Consider the following 25,580-nt stretch of genomic DNA (forward strand, 5'->3'; position numbering starts at 1 on the left):
ACGGCCCTGCCGCCTCGTCCTGATCGATTACGAGCATCCAAAAGTTGATTATGCTAATTGGAAAAAATAAAAACCCTAGTCGTAAAAGTTAATTATGGTGTGCCAAGAACGTGCCCTGACGAGTCACCACAAGACAAGCATTTACAAACTGAAATACCTTCAAAAATTACTCTTTAGGACGTGGAATGAAATTTCGTAATAAAAATGTCACCTTAGATTAATGCACAACTGGAAATTCTATACGCATAATTGGCTGTGGCAACCCAACAGAAACGAAAATATCTACTGTGGCTAGAATGGGCTTTCCAACCCATCATCGAACCAAATGGAACGAACCTCTCTAATTAAATAAATAAAAAAATTCAAATGAAACTAACTCAAAAAGGCAACTTTTTAGACGTTCATTACAAAAATGGTGTAAAGTTTTACTTTTTTTTACACATCTGTCAAATTCTACATTTTTCAGAATGATCTGCCGAAGACTACTTCATGAACACTTTTAGTACCAACATGGACAGTTTTGCAACTATTTTTGCAAATTTACTGCATGATTTGGCCTTTTCAGAGAAAAACATAACTACATATTTAAAAAATAAACTTATCTTAACTGTTTTGTTAAAGAGTCTACCATTGTATACTTCCACGATTATCTACATATAAAAAGACGAGACCACCTCCAGCTTAGCGACTATAGATTTGCTTCAAGATACTAATAATAATAAAAAATTGCTAGTAAAACTTGTGTTTTAAAACTTCTTCTTTCGAATGCTATTATGAGTTTTGAATGAGCATCCCCAAATTATGCATGGCCTAAAAATTCGACACGAAAAAAAGTATTTAATCAATCATTTTCACATTTATACAAAAACGTTTGTTTCATCGTGACTTACTTCCACGCCAATGCTTTAAAACGAAACATTTTAAATTTATTCCTGAGCTCATCCCAAAAAAAATACACAGCTTTCGTTAAGTGAAACAATTCGTCAAGAAGCTAAACCTCTTCATTTAAAGGAAAAAGATTTCGATATACATAGTTTGGATACCTATCCGGAATTTAATTATCAAGTATTTATAAGTAATTGCGATTTAATTTTTAATCATACAGGAAGTTGGTGTCTGTCAGCTATGATGAGAATTTCATCGTAATAAATACAGTCTAAGTTGCACGCTGCATTTACGATGAGAAATTTCTTAAATGGCGATTACCCGGTACTAAGTTATGTAGTAACATATTAATTTAAGATCTAGAGGAAAGTATCACTCCTGCAGTGAGCTTCAACGCATAATCCATCGCATTCTGTCTATTAAATATAAAAAAAATCTCCAGAACAATAAGACCAGAAATTACCGCTCTACTATGCAAGAGAAAGCTCCATCCTGCAATTTGTTCAAGAAATTGCGGTAATAGCACCTTGGCTGTAACATTTTCCACGCAAAAAGAACTTACCCATGACGCCGATCTGTTGCGGTGTTAATTGCGACGTGTTGGTCTGGTCGGGAGCCACTAAACCGCCACTAGTGAGACTCCCGGAGGCCACGGAACCCCTTTCACTGTTGATGGTCGATCCCTGTCTTGTAAGTCTGTCTCCGTAGACATTGCTGTAAGCTGCACTTCGTCGTCCACTACTCGCTTGACTTATTACATCTGAAACAAAGTCGATAAATCTATCAACACTGGAATCGATGGAGAGATACGGATTAGAAGGAGTTTAATATGAGGCAATTTAGTTCGCCTGGGGAACGAGTGAAAGAATTATGGTCGTTATCAACTACATCGACAAAAATATAGGATGTGAACAAGTTGACTTAACTACAGGGAAAAAATCAACTGACAAGCTGCAAAAGTGTGTAACGAAAAATTAAATGATTTTTTTTCAAATAACTATTTATTGCGACAAACATACTTGTTAGGTCCATATTGAAAGAATCCGTTGTTTAACAGATCGCCCCGTAGCAAATACAAAACGGTGTTAATTAAATAGTGTCTTGGGACTAATGTTACCGGTCTAGATCTAAATTACTACTCTCAGTGGAACATCAATAGCTCAACAAAAACTATACAGGGTCGCTAAAAAGTATGGATACAGTTAAATATTATAAAAGCTGTTCATCAAAACTTATTGAAATTTGGTATATGCGTAAAAGTATTTAAATTTCATCGCTTCAGATGTTTATCAAACTTTTATCTCCATTTGTTTTGGGGATACAAAGCTAACTTGAATTTTTTTAATGTCAAGAAGGGTCAAAAATAATATTTTTACGAAAAGCATTTTTTTTTGAGTTCTGTGTTGTAACATATACATATCATATTAAAAAAAAAACGAACTAATAAAATTTTGAAAAATGTAAATTTCTTTTAGCTTTGGAAATGTTGTCTTTATCTATCGCTAGCTCTTTACCGCCTGAACTTTGACCAAAAAATAGGTTTTTTACCAAATTTCAACGTGCTCTGCTAAACCGTTCTGAAAATATTTAGCTGTATCCATAATTTTTAGCGACCTAGTATATTGCTATATCTTTAAAGAGTGTTTCAAAACTCTTTTACAAGCCTGAGCAAAGATATTTTCCTAACTACGAAATTTGCACCGGAAAATGGATAGAATCTAGCGGAAATGACGTTAATCTTTACCCGTGTCTATGTGTGCATTCAAAATTATTCCGGATTAAAGACCGGAAGCAACAAGTTGCAAAATATTTGAATTATTAAAACACGTTTAATTCTGTTTTTATTATTTTCATATGGACATAGTCATAAATATTTAACTATTTATCGTGAGACATTTTTCTATTTATTACAATTTTAATGACAGTAAGAGCCTCAAGGCTTGCAAATTTTTCATAAAAAATGATTAAATACGAAAAAATTACTGTAATTTAAAAAATAAACTGGAGAAAAAATAGTGTCAACATTGCAATGGCACTTGAAATCACAAATAGTAAAGATAGTTGCATTTTTGTCTACACCTTGAGATCCTTACATAATAAATAAAATACAAAAAAAAAAATACATTAAAGAAGACAAACAAGCTTATTAGTCTTGATTCTTATTTTGGTGCAATTTTGTTGATTGAAATCGCTTGAAGACTAAATAAATCATATTTGAGAAAAGAAAATCTTGTACCAATCCCATTTCCGTAAATAACTGCTGGCTTTTTCGTACCAAATCAAAGTATTCAAATCGACCTAGTAACCTTTTAAAAGAAATCCCACCAAATACCATATCTAAACCTTCCCTGACCTTAGTATGAATCCCAACTATCCATATCTGGTTAAAATTACGATTTAGATATACTGCAATGTTTGCTTCCAGTAAATGTGTCCAAAGGACCCTTAATATAGCACCCGAATTACGAGATTATCTCCAATAGTTGTACAAACAGTTCCCCGTTTATCCACATAGAAGATTAATGTCATTTACACAGGCAAATTGTCGCAAATATGTCCCCTCATACCGATAAACTGCATCCTATACCACTCAATAATCTATTATACCATACTGTTCACGTAAAAATAACAAGTAAAATGCAAAAATGAAACTGCTACATGTTCACTTGTAAATTCATTCGTCGACGCTGAACCAGTGTAATAACTCGTAAATAATAATAGAACGGTGAATTGCAATTCTTGTTCGAGTTTAAAGTTTAAAAGGACGTCTTTGCGTTTATGAAATGGATCCCTAGAGATGAAAGAGGTAATAATTTTCAAAGATGAAGCTTTAAGGATTTCTGTCTCGGATATCACGAAAAGTCTCTGTAATTATATAGCAGTAGAAATACGAAATAATTTCTACAACTGCTGAAGCTAAAAATAAGCTAATAATAAAAAAAGATCTTCGGTCGCTATTCCAAGATTCTGAGTGCGTAAAAAATGTCTACATTCCACAAATTTGATTCTTAATTTATTTTTCTCCTCCAATGAAATCATTACAATTACTAGATATTAAAAATTGGTTCCATGGCAGTTTCTAATTTTTTTTGAAATGAAGAAAATGTCCAATAATTGACTCAGAAAAGTTGACGTATAAATATCACCTACTTTCGACTTGTTAGCTACCAACAATGTAATATTCATCAGAATTAATCAACGAACAAACTTGTGTGTAAATGGATGGACGTCGATAGCGTGACTGAAACCTTTGAAAATTAATTTCAAATTCGCTTATGAAATACGATAACTTTGTAATAGCATAACTGCATGTTAGAATTAAATTTTTAGACAAATAGTTTCGAACTTTGCGAACTTTTGACCTTATTGCGTGGAAATAGGATGTAATACTAGAATACCTACCAAGAGTTGCCACTTAGCTTAACTCACTGAAAGCATGACATTTATAATATGGTTATATTACATGATATGAGATTTCATTACAAGTTTGCCAGTCAGACAAATTTAAAAATAAATTTGGCATATTTGAAGTCTAATGCGTGTCTTGCACGAATCTCCTTTAATAACCCTGAGGGAGGCGTTTTTAAGCTAAATATTTTCATGCCAATATTCGTTTCAAGCAAGAACTTTTAATGAATGTTGTAAATGTACTCTTATCTTTCGGTGATTGCAAACACTGACACAGATAAATCCACGTATTAGACGTAATGAGTGATGAATAATTTTGACGCCAAATTATTGAGTTTGCAATTTTAATGGGCATGAAATATAACTAAATTTTGCTAATTTTAATTGAATAATGGCAACGAGAAAGTGGAGGGTGAATAATATTGAAACGCTGTGCCAAAAAATCACATTAAAACATTTCAAAAATTGTTGTAAAAATCAAAAAAAATTAATTATCAAACAAGGAAAAATAATGACTGCAACGTGGTATTTAAATGTTAATAGTGTTCAAACGTGACCATGATTAGATGAAACACTGTATCACAATCATTATATCCTGAAAAACCAACATTAGCTGCATGTTCCACTTAGTTGTTATTATTCCTCATTAAATTATGCGTGACGTTAGATTAGCTAACCCAATTATTCACTACTCCAATAAATAGTTAAATTAATAAATTAATTCCCCAACAAAGCAGACAATTTTTAATATAAAATTCATTAAAAAAACACACACATTTTAAGTCTAAACTATAATTATTATAGTATCCAAAACAGAGATGGTTTGCGTTCTAAACATATAATCATGTCGGCTTCTAAATTAACAAATTAATTTACGCAATCATACAAGTAGTGTGTTATAGCATGAGTTTCCTGTTTCAGTTCGATTTAAGGTATCGAGTTTATGTTTATAGACTTGACTTTTTAATTGTATCCTTAAAAAGGAATCGTGTGAAGGAAGGTCAGGAGAACAGTGGGTGCAGAATAATGAATGAGATGTTTTCCTACTTGTGACTGCAAAAATTGAACTGTTTGTATTTTCTTAAGAAAAGAAAAGAAAGTATAGGTAAACTATATTTGATTGCAAAGTCGTTTATTAACCTTTTCACTGAAATTATAATAGAACAGAAATCAATAAAAGTGTACTTTTCTCTTAAAATGAAATAATAACAGTTAATGCAAAAAAAAATAAATAAATTTTAAATAATGCATAGCTTTTTACTAACCCCATGTGGTAAGATAAATTTTTCTTACTTGAAAAGAGGAGGCAAAAAAGAAGATTACTGTATTTTATTTAAAATTGAATTTTTTTAACATTAACATTAAACAGAATGAAATATATTTTACGTACACCGGTTTTGTGCAAAATTAGGTCCAGCTCAAATAGAGCTAAAATAAGAGAAATCCATTAGGCACGTACACTAGTCATTTATGCCACATATAAAACCAAATTGTTGACCAGCAATACAAAACCATCGCAAAATTCTGCACAACTCCACACCCAAACAACATTTCATTTTAGGCTAATGAATAAGACCTTGTCATAAAAAAATAATAACATCATTTATCTTTCATACAGTCCAAGACATAATAAATGTTTGCATCTAGACAAGTATTTAAATTTTATCTTTGATATAATTTAGTCGTTATGATAGCGTTCGGTTTATTACATAATTGCACATAAATTCGCAACAATATCCCGGAAGCACTCAAGCTCGAGCTTGCGCTTATTTCCCTTACATTAATTACAAATTATTAGCATCGCGGGGGTTCACCGATTTTTTTTTAATTAGCAATCACGTCGAGGTTTGGCTAATTAACAAGTGACACCATCAAGTTGAAATTTCATTGTCGCCCCATTTTGATAAGGCCTCAATTACTATGTGGCCTTGAGCTTAATTAACCTTGACTGAATTGCGTTCCTGTCATCCCATTGAAATGGCAATAATTCAAACAATTCCAGAACTGCCAACATTCAAACTTGAATTAAAACGATTAAAGAAGGGAAAGTTTCAACAAGTGCCCACGATATTTAATTACTGGACCAAATGCTACACTGAGTGAAATTGTTTAAAAGCCAATTCCTGCGAACAAAACTGAATAGGGATTATGTTACCCGATCCAATTCCACATCGTAGACTTTTGTAGAATTTAGTAGTATTCTATAAATAACCTGCAAGACTGGCATTTTGCAATTATTGCATTTGTATTTTCCCATTTAATCAGTTTCATGAAAGTATCATCGATCTGCGTCACACACTGTTGATATCAGAGACAACTTATAGGAAGCCTTATTGTTAAGATGACAAAGAGATATTTTTAAGTGGATATATCAAAATATCTACTCATAATCTTATAATTTTTCGTATACAAGGTGCAACAGAGTGCTAGATTTTCTTTCTAACGTTTAATTACATTTTTTTCAAAAGCTTTTGAAATTTCAGTTTAAAAGATTATACTTTGGTAGCCATGTAGGGAAAAATTACAGAGTTTGGGTGATTTTTAGCGAAGGAAAATCGCTACTAAAGTTAGGGGAGAGGCGGGCAAAATGGGGTACTTAATGTTTGAAGTCGAATTTTAAAAAAACTTAAAACTATGAGAGTCTGTAAATGAGGCAATATTATTGTTACAGTATTAATTATTTATTACTAACATTTTAACTTATAAAAAACAAAACATTTATTTTATATTGAATAAAAAAAATAGTAATGCAATTTGCCCCATTATGCCCGTCGCATAGGGCAAAATGGGGTAATATGTCTAAACTGGAAAAATCTCATTGACAGTTTCTTCTAACAGTTTAAAGAACTGTTGTACAGCCACCTTGTTAAAGCCCATTGCACGGGCACCTGACGTAGCCTCGGGCTTTCTGATGGTCAAGTCTTTATGTCTATTAAAAAAAAKCCGTATCCATCCCGTTCCAGCCATTTTAAGATTTTTGTTAAAGGGGTATTCAATCCGATTTTGTTCAGCAAGTTGAAAGGCAAGTTGCCTGCATTCTGTAATAGTCAGTCCAAATAATCTCGCTTCCATATCTTTAAGATAATTAACAAGTTCTTGTTCTTGTTGGGTAGTAAAAACGGGCCTTTTACTGCCCAAAACTTTTGAAACGGAATAACCTGGAGTATCTCTTTCTTTTGTACTTAGACACCATCTATGTAGAGACAAAACCAAAAATATTTACTGGAAAGTTGTATAAAAATAGGGCAAAATGGGGTACCCCGTTTTACCGTACCTGCTGGTACCCCATTTTGCCCAAATGCGAAGACTTTTAGATTATGACGTATTTATTTTATTAGAAGTAATTTTTTTAACACAATAACAAAGAAAATCTTTAGAAAACACGCACTTTTAGTTGGCAATAATATTTTTTAATAATAAATTGTTTTAGTCCTACTTACGATGAATTTATTCTCCGGCGATATTGAAACTGTGTTTACTAAAAAGGCACATGTGCTAACTACAACGATCGGCTAACAACTACAGATTTCTGCTTTATGACAAAGATCGTATGCCCGCGTGTGTAATATAATTTTGAAAACGTTGGGTAGATAAAGCTAGTGGTATAGAAAAAAAACATGGTACCCCGTTTTAGGCACCTACCCCGTTTTGCCCGCATATCCCCTAATTGAAACTGGAAAATTTTCCAGAACTCTTGACATAAATAGCTGGGATTTGATTTCATAAGATAAATAAAATAAAAAAATCTTCCAATTTCTAATTATGAACGTAATCAAAACAATGTAATTATATGCGTTTTTGCGTCAACAAATAGATTCAGACACAATTTCCCTCTCTGTTAAGCCCCCGAATCCTTTTTGTTGACCATTATGCATTAAAAAGTGGTCCTTTCGACACAAATAACCCCCGTTAATCTCATAATCGGGCGATAATTTCCCAGACACGCGTTCCATCTAACCGTAGGGTGCAATCTCGCACAAATTTTCATCTCTTCATATCGTAAATTGAAACGACTTTTACGTTGATCATCAATGTAGCAGATATTGTCAAAAATATCAATAGTCTCTCTAGACTTGGTCTTCTTTTACAAGATCGTAATTTTTTGTGTGATAATATGTGGGTTCGCAAATTGAGAAATATTAATAAGGCGCTTACGGAGAGTATTCCGCTTGTGCCATTTACTAATGAAATTTAGGTCTGCTGAAATCATTTGATGGAGGAGACTTAATTAACTTATAGGTATCTCTTGGTTACTGTTCTCGAAAGAATTATGTCAAAGCTTTTGTACTAATTACCCAAAAATAGATAGTATTTATCTAAGATCCTAAGAATGCGAATTGGACTAATTTGCTTTTAGCACATGTAACACAAAAAACAATCTTTAGTTTGTTTGTTTTCATTGATTTTGTTGAAATAGCTGATTGGATAGAAAGGTACTGAATTGAGTGTTTCTAAGATGAATTGTAAAAGAATTGTCTGAATGAACACAAAGAGTGTTAACAAATGTTTTGTTGGTTTCAATTTTAGATCAAATGAATAATTGTTACGATTTTTTTAATTTTAACAAAAACTTGGATTTTTTATGTTTTAAGCAAAACAATTCTAAAAACTCTCATCAAAAAAAATAAATAAAAAATCTAATTTTTTTGTCTATACCTATGCTTTTCTTCAGTAAGTATTTAAAATCAAAACTGTTAAAAAACAGAAAATATCTAAAGAATATTCAGCAAATCTACCAGAAGTACCACACCATCAAAAGTAAGTATGTTAGATAATGATTCGGTCTTGCGGTTTAAAAATAACTACAAGCAAATATTTTGAATTATTTCCATCAAGATTAAATAAAAAAAGCACAACCAAACCCAAACCCTGATCAAAATAAAATTAGTTTAACTGAAAACGAGATAAAAGAGTTTGCAGAACACACAGAGCTTGTAAAAGGGAGGGCGAAATTTTTAATTTTCAGAAAAGAAATAAATTTCTTTAAATCTAGGAATTAAATTTATCTAATCTAATTAAGAATTAATAAACTTCATCCTGATGAAACTTTTTGTGGACACTATTAAAAAAAAAGATAATTCAAAATTCAGTGATACTAAAAATTAAACTAACGCTTCCACCATTTATGAGTAGTCACTGAAATCAAGATGATGCAATTAAACTCATTTACGTAACCGCTGTTACCACAAACTAATTACTGCACAAATGTCTGTTAAAATGTGCATCATTTCTGAATTTATGACAAACCTTACAGGAAGTACTTGAATAAAGTTGGCATAAAATATAAAGTAAAACTATACAACATCGTTTATTATTTTTCTCTAAACTATAATTTATTACAGCTTTATTATACCCGCTTACAATCTCACCCAAAGGCATTTTGATAACAATAATTTTATTCGTATCATACATCTATGGAAGGTTATGGCCCTTAGAACTGAAACAAATATATTCCACAGGAAAATTCAGCTTCAGGCACCGTCATACTTGATTAATTTGCATTTTGTACGATTAACTGAGTGTTTTCAAACTCTATAACAAATAAATTATTCAGAAATAGAAATACACAATTAAATATATTCTGATTATTATTATAAAATTTCAAAAAAAAAACAATAATTCAGGATTGTGCCTGAAACCAAATCAAATTCAGCTTTGATGGAGCAGTAAAAATGTGCAGTGAGGAATTTCCAAACGAACATAAATCGAATAAGAAAATAAATCTTGTGATAAATACAGAAATAAATTTGAACTGGAATTATTATCAAATAATTTTACTTTGGTGTGTCATTGTAATTGCAGTGCAGTGTTTTCTTTTTTCTTTTTGTGAAAATAATAAATAGAAATAACATTTAAAAGATCTATTTATTAATCCCTTATAGCAATTCTGCAAGTGTAATTTTTTTCTCAATTTGGTGTAAAATGAGTAATGATAAAAAAGAAAATTTTGTTTGTGTTTCATTTAAACATAAAAAGTCAACATTTTACAATATTTAATAAACAAGTACTTGGTTATTTACTAATCCTTATTGTCATAATGAGTTTTTTAATATAAGTTCTGTCGTAATAAAAATGATAATAGCTTTATTATGAGAAAAATTAACCCTGATTACGCCGTGTCATTTTATTTATTGATGTGTATTAAACCAATGCTCCTAGAGAATCGAATTTATGCTACCACATAATTGGCTTACTATAATGAAAATAAATATTTTTTAATCAGACAAACATTATTTGTAAGCAAGGTCTTTATACAACATATGGTACGTAACATATATTTCTATGTAGAAATAATACATGTTAATAAGCAAAAGTTGGGTGAGCATATCGTAAATCTGCAAGTAACCAATAAATTTTAATTTTAATGTAATGAAACACTACAATCATAAAAAATAAAAGTGACAGAAATCCTACAAGAATTCTGTAAAATAATCAATTTTGAAAACATCATAAAAAAGCAAAACAAGAACATGATTTTAAAATTTATGAATCATAAAAAGAATAGGTCAGAACGTTAAAAAACAATATTTAATTTTTTTCTGGGCTTGAATCAATTAATTTACGCCAAGTAAACCATTTCTCTTATAGGCAACCAACATTGCGGTAACTAATATTCGCGCCATCTTTATTTCAAATTTAGTTTTACAAATTGGCGCCAAATAAAAACAGATATTTCGACAAAACGAATCATTATTTTGCACATCTGACAGAAACAATAAATAATTAGAAAAATGCAAAAACGATTGCAAATTACAATCGATCAACCAACCTCCATTAGGACTCCTCATTCCTGAAATTCTTGAACGTTTAGGATAAGATCGTTTGAATGCAGATAAATCTACCGTCCGCTTCTTTCTTCTTAAATATCGTGCTAGAACACCAACCACAGCAATGCTCGCGGTAACGGAGACAACTATGACCTAGGAAAAATACACCCCAATATAGAAATTATTTTAGTTTGGAGAAAATAGAATTTACCTTTTGTGTGGTGGACAGGGTAAACTGTTTGGGTATAATTAGTTTCAATTTGTTTAGATGCGCACTCACAGGTCCCAAATGTGTTATTAAAGACATTTTAAAACATTTATTTGACTAGAGTTTAGGTTGTAACAGCAAAAATTAGGTTAGAATCGACACGATCCGGTTTATTTTAATACTTAAACGATACGACTAACTACATTATATTATAATTTCAGTTTTAAGGTATAATTGTTGTAAAGCATTGTAAAAGTTGATTAAAAATTATTTCAAAATGACAGTAAATTAAAAATCCCGGCACTGCCGAAGTCACTCACGAACTGATCAACGGAGGCGCGTCTAGGGTTTTTTATTCCAAATTTAACTTAACTTCTAGTTTCATCGCTTAGATAAATAGATAAAATATGTTAAAAGATTGAAATTAGAATCAAGGCTTGTAGGTATATTTATGGAAATTAATTGAAACTGCGTTAAAATAAGCTAAATAATTATTGCAGTAATTTTCTATTTGTTAGGTTGGACAACAAATGTCAATGTTTCGATGACATTATACGAAAATATCAACAAAAACTTGGAATTTTCGGGTTTATTTTTATTTTCTAGCAGAACCTCCGAAGAGAATAGTTGATTGTTTTATGTTCCTGCTAGTGTTAAAATTGAAGTGTTTTATAAAATGTCTGTAGTGAAAACATCGGCTCAAATTGAAGACCTCCCAGATGAAGTTTTGGAATTTATTTTATCTCTAATTCCACCCTATAAAGACCTTCACGATTGTATGCAAGTTTCAAAAAGATGGAGAAGATGTGTTTTAAGTATGTAAATTTCTGTCAATTCATGGTACTAAATATAGACTCATATTTTCTGTTGTGTAGATGTTGCCAAAACCAAATTGAGGAATTTACATAAGGCCATTGTTGATTTTGATATAAGATGGTACACGCTTACTCCTGTAGAGATGGCCCCCACGATATCAAAGCGTTACTCCCATACAGCTGCGATTCATGAAAACTCGATGTATGTTTTTGGGGGCTGCACCTGCTCCATGACCACTTTTAACGATCTGTGGAGGCTAGATCTGTCCAAACGGCAATGGGTGCGGCCTCTAGCCATGGGCACGTACCCATCGCCCAAAGCTTGTAGCTCTCTAGTCTGTTACAAGGACCTTTTAGGTAATTCACATTTATTTCTTGCAAAAAAAATATAACTCAAATTAGTATTATTTGGGGGATGGGCCTATCCACCTTCATACCCTCTATACCAAAGCTGGCATCTCTTCAACGAGCTGCACATCTACGACATTACGGCGAATCGCTGGACTTGTGTCAACACCACCAACACGCCGCCTCCCACCGCCGGTCATTCCGTATCAGTTGTGGGTGAATGGATGATCGTTTTCGGCGGTATTCATAAACCTAGCACTGCCGTTCATTGTGAAAAATCCAACGACATTTGGAAACTAAATTTAGAAACGTGGACGTGGTATAGACAAGAAGTTGAAGGCGAACCACGACCAAATGGCAGATTGGGTCAAACTCAAGTTGTTTTAGATAATAAAAATTTATTAATAATAGGGGGCTCAGGTGGGCCCACTTTGAATTACTATGATGCGTGGATTTTGAACATGGAGGGAGCGGTGTGGAAGTGGAAGCAGGTGGATATTGAAGGGAAAGCAAACAAGCCTAACAATATCTGGACCAACCCCGGGTGCAAGGTAATTAATTAATCATTTGATAAGAAATTAAATTTATTGCACCAAAAGATTAACATACTTTGAGTTACATTATAATCAAGATTGTGTATTTTTAACGTGTCATTTGTCAAATTTGTCAAACTCAAAACTGAGTTCGCTTTTTAAAGAACTAAAAATCTATCAAAATGCATCATCCTGAATTTGGTTATTTATACAAAATGCGACATATCGTCACCTATCGTTTATCTCCGTTTGAGTTGAAACCGTTTCATGGATTTTTTTCTTCGGGTGTTCCGAAAATGATCAGACGTGTTCAGGAAGAATTTTTTTACGTGGGTTTTCCTTTACTCTCTGGAATAATTCTTTACGATCAGGTCGAAAGACGACATGAACAGTTGCAAAGAAAAAATCCAGCCGATTACGAAGACGAAGAATAATGTGAATTTTTTGTGAAAATAATTAAAGTTTTTGAGAAAAAAATAAATGCATTAAGTTGGAATTTTTGTTTTTAACATAGATTTAGTGAAAAATTCTGCTTTTATTCAAGGAGAATGCGGTTAACAAAATAAAAATAAAATTTACCTTCGTATTATTTGCGGAAATCGACAATGTTGGAATCAGTTCCAATGTTAAGTATTTTTGTAGAGAAGGATGTTTATTTATTATTTAATTTTTGTATTTCCGTTTTGAATATTCGCAATAATAGTTCTGTTTTTATACTTTCAAAACTAAAAATTTCGATTTGGCCGATTGGATAATGACTACCAAAATTTCACTAAAAAGAAATAACGTTTTTTCATTTCGTGCAAATCGTTGTAATTTTTTTGCAGATAGGAGACAAAATCGTGATGCTTAATCGGATTCGCGAAGACCAAACTTGCCCAGTAGTGTATTACCCGAAGAATTGGGCGAATCGTCGAAGCCCTCAAGAAGATAGTAAATTAGCTCGGATAGATTTAGCTAGTCGTGAACCAGACAGAGATGAGAACGTCAACGGAAGACGTGGAGTTTTAAGAAACCAAAAAAGAGAAGCCGACGATGACGACGACGTTTACCAGCAGCCTGGCTGTTCAAACAACCAACGTGGAGATATTTTAGTACAATGGTTGACAATTTTGTAATTTGTTGTAACGATTTTGACTTATTTTAGATTAACAATTGGTCACCTCCCATAAACAATTTAGCAGCATTTAGCGTTCCGAACAACAAAATGTCGAAATCGGACAGAATACGGGAGCAACGTCTTGCACGCTTGTCAGAAATTAAAGAAAATATGAAGAAATATAAAAAAGAAGAGAAAAATAGAAATCACTATTTAGGAATTTACGTTTTAGATCTATCGAAAGCTTTAAGTTTGAAACCGTTTGTAACATGGCTACCACCTAAGAATTTGGGCAATGGTCCTGAAGAAACGATTTTATATACTTTGCTCGCAGGAAAATCGGAATTGGTTATGTTTGGAGGAATTAGAAAGGATCCGACTTCTTTAGGATTTTCGGTTAATTTCAATAGTCAAATTTCCAATAGTTTACATTTTATTTCTGCTCCTAATTACGTTATTTAAACGGATTTTATTTTTTATATTTTTCTGTAATTCTAGCATTACTAAGGAGAATGTGCTAGTCATTGAATGATTGATGATTTTTTTTGTGAATTTTTGGAGAATATATATTGTATTGTTCGTTTGATTATCAGAAATACATTTTTTATTATCAAAAAATATTTTTTATTGACTCATTACATGGTGCAAAACCAATAATGATTAAACAAAAAGTCATAAGAATCAAACTTTTTTTTATTTTCGAAAAGTAAAAATAATTTAAATAGTGCTAACTCACACAAGTTATCTTAGGTGTTTTCAATACAAAGAGTTACGGTGAAATTAGTTTCATATTTAAAAATCTACGTCGTAAGACCTGTTAACAAAGTCGTTAAAGAAAATCCGATTCGCTGAATCTGAAATTATTTTATAGAAAGTGTTTATTGAAAAATTTAAATTTACTTGAAGCATCAAAGACCTATTTATTATCAACATTCCACCTCCTGTCATCCGTACGGGAACCTGGGCTTGCATTAGCCAAAAAAGAATGAACTTCCGAATTTTTAAATTTTTGGTCTCGTACCAATTTATAAAATAAATTTGCAACGCTAGTTTTTCAGCCTGAAAAAACTGTGTTTTGCTTCAGTTATTTCTTGTAAAATTTACCTCAATTTCTATTTCACTAGCTGGAATAAACATCATCACAAGCAACGTATTTATTAAAAAAGCGATGAACATGCTTTCGACAACTTCGGCAACATTTGATGAACTAAAATAATTATAAAACAAAAAAAAAAATGTTATTTAAGTTTCTTACTTATTAAAAATTACAAACAACGGTATGCAAGTGCCCCAAATTGTGAGGATATAAGAACAGAGAAAGTATTCGGAGTAAATTTTGTTAATTTTTCGATGTATACTAAAAAAAAAGAAAGATTTTAAGTATGTTATGTGAGATTTTGTGAGTTTTACCTTAGCAAATATCTGTGATACTGGCTACACTGTTTCAACTGCGTCCAGGAAGTTTTCTCTTCCCCATTTTTAAGTGTAATACATTCAATCGCTTTTTGTAATAACACAAATTGCACTTTGAGATTTGCGGTCGTTAGCAAATACAAACCGTCAAAAACTGCTACATAATTTAAGCATTCTACATGAATAACGCTTTCTAGAACATAAATAATGTTTTTAGCAATTGGATTTTTCCCAGGAATCCAACAAGCTTGTGGCAATTCAAGATCTTTCACAAAAAGTGGAGAAATACTATGTACTGTTGCTGAAATACATCCACTTATGACGATAAGTTTGATTAAAGACTCGCAAAATTGCATATTTTTACGAAGTTTTGACTCAGTTAACTTTCCAAAAAGATCATATTTCCAGAAACGAGACTGTTCTTCTATTAAATCTTCATATAGATAACTATTTTTTATTAAAATAGTTTTTCGAAGAATTATCTGGAAAGAACAGATAAGGTATTTGAAATTATGCTTGAGATATTTTACGTATGCAAAAGTGCAGACTGCAATAAATACTTCGGTAATTTCTGTGATATTATTATGCTTGAAACGGATGTTGTAAATCATCATTACAAACAAAACTAATTTTAAGGGATACAAAATATACTGAGATATAATTTTCAGAAACAATTTACTCGATGGTCGCAAGCCACTCAAATTATAACATGTTAGACACATTTGAAAGTAATTTCTTTTATCTTCATTAAGACTCATTTTGAGATAAAATTTTACTGTGTTCGTGTAGTAAATGTGACTACTAATGTAACATCAGAGGAAACACTTTTCTTTTATATTTTTCAAATCATTTTTCAAAGAAATCACTCAATTAAAAATTTAAAATCCTTCAGTTATTTTTTAAGTCGTAGCTTTGAAAAAGTTATTATCGAATACTTAAAAAATAAATCTTTCATCACTATATTAAGTGGTTTCCAATTAGGGATCATTTTGCTTAAAAATTCTATTTGAGTTTCTAGTTTTAAAAATTTTAAAGGAAACGGCTTATTAAATGTTAATTGCAGTCCGATGTAATGTTTCAAATTAATTATTTATACACATTTGACTTGAAAATCAAATTTGGTTTTAGTAAAATTTCATATTATGGTTGTTTGAAGAGAGAAAAACAAAAAATGATATCGTAAATACATAAAAGTTACTTTGTGATTATTCAAAAATGAAGTTAATTATGTGGAATTGTATTTTTCAATTGAGCTTGTTGCTGAAAAACTTAAAATAAGTGAAGAAAATTTTATTATAAAAAAGGTAATAAAATGAAATACTTAACTAACTACTCCTAATATTCATTTGATTAGTATTATTCCATTATAAATAAAACAAATTTAAATGTGTTATGAAATTTTTATTATTGAATACTAAAAATTAAAGTGTGATTTCTGTAACATTTGTGATCCAGTCCAGATATGGGTAAGTTCTAGTATATCCAGATGGATAAACACTTTCGCATCCAGTGCTACTGTGAAAAGAAGCAATGGCAACGTGCACCGCCGATCGCTCATTTCTGTATGCCACCAATGGACCACCACTATCACCCTGAAATCCAGCCATTATCTTTTTCATTTACAAATAACCTGCAAACGTACAGTACAAATCCCTTCAGTATCTTGCCCAACAACACACACCATACTATCCACAATTTGACTACCATAAAGTTGCTTACATTCTTCGTTCGAAATTGTGACTTGTTCTACAAAGTGTAGATTACTTACAAGACCAGGATTGTCTATAAATCAATTTTAAAATTAAAACTGAAATTAATTTGGTTTGTGCTACTGACGGTCACTTTCTTGGCCCCATCCAATTGCTGTAACAACAGCTTCTTTTTCAAGTCCGAGTAAAGGCAAATTTATGGCTGATACATATTCTAAGAAAATAAAAAAAAATAAATAACTTTCTACAACATTGTACATACCATTAAATTCAACAGGCAATCGCAACCTGACGAGCCCAATATCATTTTCTAAAGTATCAGGATTAAACCCGGGATGTGTTATATAAGTAGAAGTTGCTACTGTAACACGATTAGGATCATTTCCATCTATTTTATTAGAGCCTAGATAAATGGTAAGTTGTGTAGCACTGTAACACTTATTTTAGGGAACGTTTTAAGAGATTTTCGTATTTACTCACTTTATAATGCACTGTGCTCCTGTTAAAATCCATTGGTTACTAATCAGAGCCCCGCCACAGAAAAAAGACCCAGTTGGGTAATTGGAAAGAATTGCTGCTGAAAATGGAAACTGACTAGCTCTCGCAATATCTCCTCCAATAATACGAAGCCCTAAAACACACTAAAAAGGAGTTTGATTTTATGTTTTGTTTTCTCACCAGGATTTGGGCCAAATTTGATGGAAGAACTATTAATTAAATTGATCAAATAAAAGAAAACTAGAAAATGAAGCTTCATGATGGACGATTATTTAGATCGCTGGTTTATTGCTTGTTTTATTACTTTATCTTATCGGTTTTGGAATTTTTTGCACCGTTAATGCACGTGTAAACCCCTTTTAATCCCCGAAGAAGAATTTGTGATAAAAGAATTAGTTTTAAATCAATTTATTTCGTTAATTATGATTGTGTTACATTTTGAATCCAGTTGAGATAAGGATAAACTCTTGTATAGCCTGAAGGATCAGTGCTTTCGCACCCATTTCCACTTACAAAACTTGAAACTCCAGTAAGAACCATTTGTCCTCGACTTACTACATGGATTATTGCGCCTCCACTGTCGCCCTATTTTTATAAAATTAAAATTTATTAGTTTTGTTTTTAAATAAGCTCACAATGCAAGGTCCTTCGTTGTAATTTCCTGCTACACAAACCATTCTATCCGTGATTTGGTTTCCATAAGTTAATTTACATTCGTTGTTAGAAATTGACGTAACGGAAACCCATTTTAAGTCATTGGCCAAATCAGAAGTTTCTAAAGAAAGACAAGTTAAAAGTGAAGTTTTAACGATTTGGGGACGAACCATCACTCACTTGTCCCCATCCTAGTGCCATAACATTGATACCAACTTGCAAAGGAGCAGATGGTAAATGTTGAACTGATCTAATATAATCTAGAAAAGGCCCAAAAATATTAAAATAATTTTAAGAGACATATTACTTGTCAATTCTAATGGAAGCCGAAGTTTGATCAAACCAATATCATTTTCAAGAGTTGCAGAGTTAAACTCTGGATGAAGTACATAATCTGAAGTAGCAACCACAACACGATTTGGGTCTTCACCTTTCAGAAAATTTGAACCTACTTGAATAGTAAATAGGTTGGCACTAAAATAACAATATGACAATCAATTTAATAAATAAACCTTTCTTTACTTGTTAACACAATGCCCAGCAGTTAAAATCCACTGATTAGTAACCAATGTTCCCCCACAGAAAAACTTGCTATCGGAAGTTTGAACGCTAATAGCAGCAGCAAATGAGAATTGACCTGCATATGCATCTGAACCACCAATGATGCGAGGAACTAAAAAAGTTTTCTTACATTTAATTTAACCGTAACTTTTGAACTTTTTTAAATATACTTAGGTGTTTCATTGTGGCGTTAGTAACAAAGGAGCCATACATCAAAACAATGTATAAAAATTGAAAGAAATTAACTTTCATTATTTACGATGTTTTTGCAATTACTGACAGTTAGTTGACCAAAAAACTTGTTGTTATCTTATCATTTTATTTCTTCTATAATTTAACTAATTAAAGCTTGCTGTCTAACTAGATTGTTAAAATATTTAATCAATTAATCTTTATTTACTGTAATTCACTTTTTTATATTTCGATTTGAAACATACGACAATTTTAACATTAATCATCATCAGTACTATGTGGTATTTTGTAAGCTACTTAGTTTATTTTTTAAATAAAATTTCGGACTTACAACAATCAATCGTATATAAAAATGATAAAATCTCTTACTATGTATCTTTTATCCTTTAAAACTGATTATAGGTACCTGCTTAAACAATGCGATAATAAATGCCCCCATTTTTTCATAAATCACAAAGTTTAATAAAAAAAAAATTTCAAAAAACTGCAATCAAAAATAAATCGACAGAAAAATTAGAACAAGAAAGTATTGCTTGTGATTTAGAGAGACATTCACTATAGAAATTTAATCTACAATCAGAAGAAAGACTTATTATTAAGAGCTTGATAATAAACAAAATTCACATGAGGATGTTTGGTTTTTCATTAGACAGAAACAATAGCAGAGGACCAATATTGAGTATTTTTACCACTTACATGAGAGATAATATGATTATCTACTTTTATAATCTTTGTAAATCCACTCTTAAAAATACAAGATGTTTAGAATTCTTGCATCACTTTAACTGAAAGTTTGTAAAAATCGTCATAATGAAACTTTTATTTTTAATGTTTTTGGGCATAACGGCATTAAATGCAACTCCTTCAAAGAGAGTAAGTAAAAATGCACGCAATATTATTTCAATAACATTTTTTTTAGTTTACACAAATTGAGGAACATCAAGGTATTATTTTGATTGTATGTTTATTATGTGAATAAAATAAATTCTAGGAGTTCGTATAATTGGGGGTCAGACTGCTCACACCCTTCAATTTCCATATGCCGCTGCTATTTATGTTCAAACACCCACACTTAAACATTTTTGTTCGGGAACTCTTCTTTCAAATCAATGGATTTTGACAGCTGGTCAATGCGTTGATGGGTATTTTTATGATGACTATTTCTCCTCCATTTTATTAAATTTTTAGTGCGATTTTATTTCAAATATTCTTAGGATCAATTAGTTTGAAAACAAATGATCCTGGACAAATTGAAGTTGCTACATCCAATTTTGTTCTTCATCCTGAATATAATCCTATGACTTTACAGAATGATATTGGGCTTATTGAGCTTCGCATGCCTATTACTTTTACAGGTAGAGTAAAAGCTTAAAAATTGACAATTATTTTATTTGAGTTTGTAGACTATATTAGACCCATTGATCGTCTACCCTTGTCTGCATTACCAGATTATGTAACAGTATCAACATTTGGTTGGGGACAAACCAGTGATGGTTAGTATAAATAAATTAGACCACAATAAAAAAAAATTGAATTTGTTATTCTTTAGAGGATGCTGGTCTTTCTAACGATCTCCAATGGGTCAATGTGGTCACAATTCATAATACTGAATGTAAACTTACTTACGGAAATCAAATTACTGAGAAAATGGTTTGTGTTGATGGAAATTTTAATGAAGGACTTTGCTATGTCAGTTTTATATCACTACTTTGATCCAATTTTTTATTTTTATGTCTTTAGGGTGATATCGGCAGCTCTTTGATTCAGTATTACAGCACTGGTCATGCAATTCCGGTTGGTATCGCAAGCTTTTTCAGCTCTAACGGTTGCGAAAGCACAGATCCTTCAGGATTTACTAGAACTTATCCTTACAATGACTGGATTAGAAATGTAACAGGCTTGCAGCTTTAACTTTATTAAAGAGAAATGTATGCTCTTTAAAATAAACAAAAATTAAACACACAATACACTTTTTTATTTGGTTTGTTCTGTTCAATTTTTAGAGTTTATGTCTGTTTCATTTTTTTAAGATAAACTTTTGTATTTACTTGTTTCTTAAATAAAACACATTTCCTTGCTGTTTTTGCTAATTTATTTTATCCCAAATTAAAAAAAAAAAAAGTACTTGGCCATAAATTTTAGGATTCGTTTTCGAAAAAATTTCTAATTGCTTCCTTTTAAAGATAAAATAGTAACGAGTCATCAGAAATTATGATTTATAACGTAAAATAAACTTGTATATAAATTATAAACTTAATCTTTTCGATTATTGTTGCAGACTCGTCTTCACTGAAGTAACAATGAAGTTAATTTTAATCTTCATTCTCTTTACATCAATCAAAATGGTAAAATTGTTGTTTGTCATTAATTATTTCAAAATGACTTGCTTTTTTCTAGACAAGAACTGGTAACAAACTGATGTCAAATTAGCAAATTTTAGAAAGTGACGTTTTAGATATTAGTTCACGTATAATTGGAGGTTTTCCTGCAACCATTCACCAATACCCTTTTGCTGCAGCTATTGATGTTCACACTTCCAGCAGTAAACACTTTTGTGGAGGTTCTCTTTACACCAATCAATTTATTCTTACTGCAGGTCAATGCGTCAACGGGTTTGTTTTTTACCACGAGTTTTTACTTCAAATGCATGTTTACCTTTTAGTGCAATTTTGTTTACAGTTTATTTAGGTTCAGCAAACAGATCAGACCCCAACATCCAAACGGTGGCAGCTTCTGAATACATTCTGCACCCTGATTACAATCCTCAAACTTTAGACAATGATATCGGTTTGATAAAACTACGAATGCCTGTCACATTCACAGGTGGAAGGAAACTTTGTTAAAAAATTAATTTTGCAGATTTTTTTAGATTCTATCAAGTCTATCAATTACTTGGCTATTGAACCTTTGCTTCAAGCCCACAAAGTAAGAGCAATTGGGTGGGGGCAAACTAGTGATGGTATGTTATTATATCTTTTTTGTTTATCACGATATTTTTTAAATATTTCTAACAGAAAGTGCGCAATATTCTGATGTGCTGCAGTACGTATATGTGGCTCCTATAACAAATGATAACTGCAAAGAGGTATACGGATCACAAATTACTGACAATATGGTGTGTGTTGAAGGAAATTACAACGAGGGAGCGTGTCATGTGTGGTTTTTTTAATTTGGAGTGGTTTTATTTTATTTTTAAATATGTAGGGCGACACTGGAAGTCCGTTAATAGATATCTTTAACATTTATTATACCGTCCACGTTGGAATTGCTAGTTTTGTCAGTGGAAATGGCTGCGAGAGTACTGATCCATCGGGATACACACGAACATACAATTATGTTGACTGGATTAAAAATGTAACAACAATTTAGGCATATTTGCATTAATTGGGTACAAGTATTTCAAAGTTAATGTGTGTATGAAAAATAAATAAATAAATAAATACTTTCACAAATTAATTATTTTGTTGACTCTTCAAAACAAAATAACCATTCAAATTTTTGCTAAAAATACTGTATTGTGTTGTCTGTATTATTGTGAATATAAAAAAATTAAAGGTCTTGAAAGTAAAGACTTCTATCGCTGCACTTATTAAAAGTAAAATTTCCCACAATAATATACAGGCTGTTCCGTCTAAACCCCACTTTAGAAGTATTGGGAGTTGGAATAATTATATTAATTTGAAAATTGGTACATAGCCATAAACCATTAAGTCCTCCTAAATAAAAATATTTTCAACATGGCAGCACTTCCGCTTATACCGGAAGTCGGTCGCAACTTTCTTATTTTAAATGGAAAGGTATATTTTTTACTGCGCTTTTGGATTAATCGGGTTATTTTAAGGGAGTTTTCATCAGCTTTCCCTTACTTACATTTATCCGTTTTTGAAGTATTTGGAGTTTTTCAAAAATTTTTCGATCTGCACCTTACACTTTAAAAATCGGTAACTCTGCCATTTTTTAAGATTTTGAATTTGTTTTTTTGGCGTTTGAAAGAGAAAGCTTAGATCCTTTTTCTGGTGTTTTCAAATTTTGAAAAAAAATAACATATCCCAAAATTTTAAGGTTACTTTTGTAATAATTCAAATACTCATAACTCAATTTTTTCAAATGAAATACCCCAAATTTTGTTTTACTAACTAGAAGAGAATTTAATTGTGCATTGATCTGTATTAACATTCCCTATACCTAAATTTAATAATTTTTAAGTTATGGACTTTTTGTTAAGACTACAGAAAATTTATTACTAGCTACACCCGTTTTCACATAGTTTGCTATGGAAATAAAAAACGTCAAAATTTTCTCTAAACAAACATCAACAGTAAATTACTATTTGACCAATAGTGTCAAAATATGGAGAATCAAAGTTATGCAAACTTAATTAGTATTGATAGGTTCTACCATGCAATCATTATTTAAAGCTAACAAGTGAGAAAAATTTATTTTTGTTTAATGAACGACATCACACTCTCCATAAATACAAAATAAATTAATTAAATCTAATTCACCATAACTTGAAAATTATTAAATCTAGGTATAGGGAATGTTAATACAGATCGATGCAGAATTAAATTCTCTTCCATTTAGTAAAATAAAAATTGTGGTATTTTATTTGGAAAATTTGAATAATGGGTATTTGAATTATTGCAAAATTAACCTTAAAATTTTAGGGTTTGTCAATTTTTTTTTTCAAAATGTGGAAACATCGGAAGAAAGATCTAAACTATTTCTTTCAAACGCCAAAATAACGAATTCACAATTTAAAAAAATAGCAGAGTTACCGATTTTTAAAGTGTAAGGTGTAGATCCAAAATTTTTTGAATAACTCTAATAAATATTTCAAAAGCGGCTAAATTTAGGTATAGCAAAAGCTGATGAAAACCCCCTTAAAATAACCCGATTAATCCAAAAACGCAGTAAAAAATGTACCTTTCCATTTAAAATAAGAAAGTTTAGACCGACTTCCGGTATAACCGGAAGTGTCGCCATCTTGAAAATATCTTCATTTATGAGAACTTAATGGTTTATGGCTATATACCAATTTTCAAATAAATACGATTTTTCGAACTTCCAATACTTCTAATGTGCGGCTTAGAGGAACACTCTGTATAGTAAAATATTTTTAATTAGAAGAATACGACTTTTCATGTTTATTACCTTTTCTGGGGGTTGAAAAAAATATTAGTATGATTAAAATTTAATTGATGATTAGGTACACTTCGATGCTATTTTGCAGTCAGTTTTATTACAACATCAATAATAATAAAAGTTAAAAAAATAAATAAAACGTAGTGATCAGATAAATAAAGCCAGCATTACGATATCAGTAGCTCAACAGGAAATAAACCAAATCATCAACATGAAGTTATTTCCTTTATATTTTTTGTTTATTTTGTATTTTTCCACATTTCAGGTAAACCATTTGTCAAATAAATGTGTATTTCAATGTTTTTTTAGGAAAGTTTTGCACGCATTTCTCCACGCATTATAGGAGGACATACAGCTCACAGTGGCCAATTTCCATTTGCAGCTGCTATTGATGTTCAAACTACAAACAGTAAATTCTTCTGTGGAGGAACTCTTTATACTCAAGAGTGGATAATTACAGCTGGACAATGTGTTAATGGGTACATTTTTTACTAACAATTTGAGTAAATTTGAATTTTTTGAATTTTTAAGAGCTATTCTTTTCACAATTAATTTGGGATCGGTTAGTCTAACGGGAGATGATCCTTCTCGTTTAACTGTAGCAACTTCTGAATATTTTCTTCATCCTGATTTTAATTCTACAACTCTTGACAATGATATCGGTTTGATTAAGTTAAGAATGGCAATTCAGTATTCTGGTAGGTTAAATATTAATTATAAAAAATTTACTAATCTGTTGTAGATGCAATTCAATCTATAAGTTCTACAGCTTTGTACCCTCTAGGAGATGGGGTATATGCTCGAGCACTTGGTTGGGGCCAAACTAGTGACAGTAGGTGGCACTAAAAGAAATGAAAGTGCCTAATAATTTGTGTTTCCAGATGATTCTTCTTTATCAAATCTATTGCGATACGTGTTTGTAACATCATTATCTAATGAAGAATGCACACTTGTTTACGGAAACCAAATAACTGACAATATGGTGTGCATTGAAGGAAATTATAATGAAGGAAGCTGCCATGTAAGTTTTAAGAAATCTAATTATTATTAAGTTAGTTTTTTTTAAAGGGTGATACTGGAAGCCCCTTGATTGAAGTATTTGGTCAAAGTGTGTTTGTTCATGTTGGTGTTGCTAGTTTTATCAGTGGAAATGGTTGTGAAAGCACTGATCCTTCGGGGTACACGAGGACATATCCTTACGTTAACTGGATTAAAAATGTTACACAAAATAACTGAGGCTGGAAAATAAATTGTGCAACACATAATTCGTTTGTTATTTAAAAATGTTCTTTTTTCTTACTCGATTTATCAAAAATTAAGCCCTCTGCCTAGATGACAAATTGTA

At 31.3% G+C, this 25,580-nt stretch overlaps 6 protein-coding genes across 6 annotated transcripts in view; 2 read left to right on the forward strand and 4 right to left on the reverse strand.

Moving 5' to 3' along the window:
• LOC123012378 (mitoguardin) overlaps positions 1-11,737 on the reverse strand; it is a 46,295-nt gene extending 34,558 nt beyond the window's left edge. The window contains exons 1-3 of the mRNA XM_044410247.1: positions 11,272-11,737; positions 11,063-11,213; positions 1,448-1,645 (exon numbers count right to left, since the gene is read on the reverse strand). Of these exons, the coding sequence (XP_044266182.1) occupies positions 1,448-1,645; positions 11,063-11,213; positions 11,272-11,367 (445 nt within the window). The 5' untranslated portion in view covers positions 11,368-11,737. The remainder of the gene's footprint in view (positions 1-1,447; positions 1,646-11,062; positions 11,214-11,271) is intronic.
• On the forward strand, positions 11,607-14,675 carry LOC123012377 (F-box only protein 42-like). Its single transcript, XM_044410246.1, has 6 exons — positions 11,607-11,711; positions 11,769-12,083; positions 12,144-12,440; positions 12,486-12,982; positions 13,792-14,058; positions 14,112-14,675. Exons 2-6 carry the CDS (start codon positions 11,945-11,947, stop codon positions 14,523-14,525), a joined length of 1,614 nt encoding a protein of 537 aa, XP_044266181.1. The 5' UTR covers positions 11,607-11,711; positions 11,769-11,944; the 3' UTR covers positions 14,526-14,675.
• Positions 14,676-14,863: 188 nt separating this feature from the next.
• On the reverse strand, positions 14,864-16,234 carry LOC123013370. The gene is made up of 6 exons (XM_044411844.1): positions 16,007-16,234; positions 15,474-15,958; positions 15,319-15,420; positions 15,168-15,270; positions 14,964-15,122; positions 14,864-14,917 (listed from the first exon to the last, which is right to left on the reverse strand). The coding sequence occupies exons 1-6, from the start codon at positions 16,232-16,234 to the stop codon at positions 14,864-14,866; spliced, it is 1,131 nt and encodes a 376-aa protein (XP_044267779.1).
• Positions 16,235-16,862: 628 nt separating this feature from the next.
• LOC123012827 (brachyurin-like) lies at positions 16,863-18,010 on the reverse strand. The gene is made up of 6 exons (XM_044410988.1): positions 17,864-18,010; positions 17,666-17,816; positions 17,448-17,614; positions 17,313-17,399; positions 17,119-17,258; positions 16,863-17,068 (listed from the first exon to the last, which is right to left on the reverse strand). The coding sequence occupies exons 1-6, from the start codon at positions 17,940-17,942 to the stop codon at positions 16,898-16,900; spliced, it is 795 nt and encodes a 264-aa protein (XP_044266923.1). The 5' UTR covers positions 17,943-18,010; the 3' UTR covers positions 16,863-16,897.
• On the reverse strand, positions 17,979-19,219 carry LOC123012828 (brachyurin-like). The gene is made up of 6 exons (XM_044410989.1): positions 19,069-19,219; positions 18,860-19,010; positions 18,645-18,811; positions 18,508-18,597; positions 18,319-18,458; positions 17,979-18,268 (listed from the first exon to the last, which is right to left on the reverse strand). The coding sequence occupies exons 1-6, from the start codon at positions 19,148-19,150 to the stop codon at positions 18,104-18,106; spliced, it is 795 nt and encodes a 264-aa protein (XP_044266924.1). The 5' UTR covers positions 19,151-19,219; the 3' UTR covers positions 17,979-18,103.
• A 609-nt stretch (positions 19,220-19,828) lies between these two features.
• Positions 19,829-22,546, forward strand: LOC123012356 (transmembrane protease serine 2-like). Its single transcript, XM_044410213.1, has 14 exons — positions 19,829-19,963; positions 20,010-20,034; positions 20,082-20,232; positions 20,279-20,445; positions 20,494-20,583; positions 20,640-20,779; positions 20,831-20,991; positions 21,345-21,435; positions 21,488-21,497; positions 21,546-21,702; positions 21,753-21,913; positions 21,960-22,049; positions 22,105-22,244; positions 22,295-22,546. Exons 1-14 carry the CDS (start codon positions 19,901-19,903, stop codon positions 22,457-22,459), a joined length of 1,611 nt encoding a protein of 536 aa, XP_044266148.1. The 5' UTR covers positions 19,829-19,900; the 3' UTR covers positions 22,460-22,546.
• Positions 22,547-25,580: the final 3,034 nt, after the last annotated feature.

Source organism: Tribolium madens, unplaced genomic scaffold (assembly GCF_015345945.1).
Source record: "Tribolium madens isolate multiple individuals breed KSU strain unplaced genomic scaffold, Tmad_KSU_1.1 Scaffold_96;HRSCAF=242;Tcas5.2_LG5, whole genome shotgun sequence".
NCBI classification, from domain to species: domain Eukaryota; kingdom Metazoa; phylum Arthropoda; class Insecta; order Coleoptera; family Tenebrionidae; genus Tribolium; species Tribolium madens.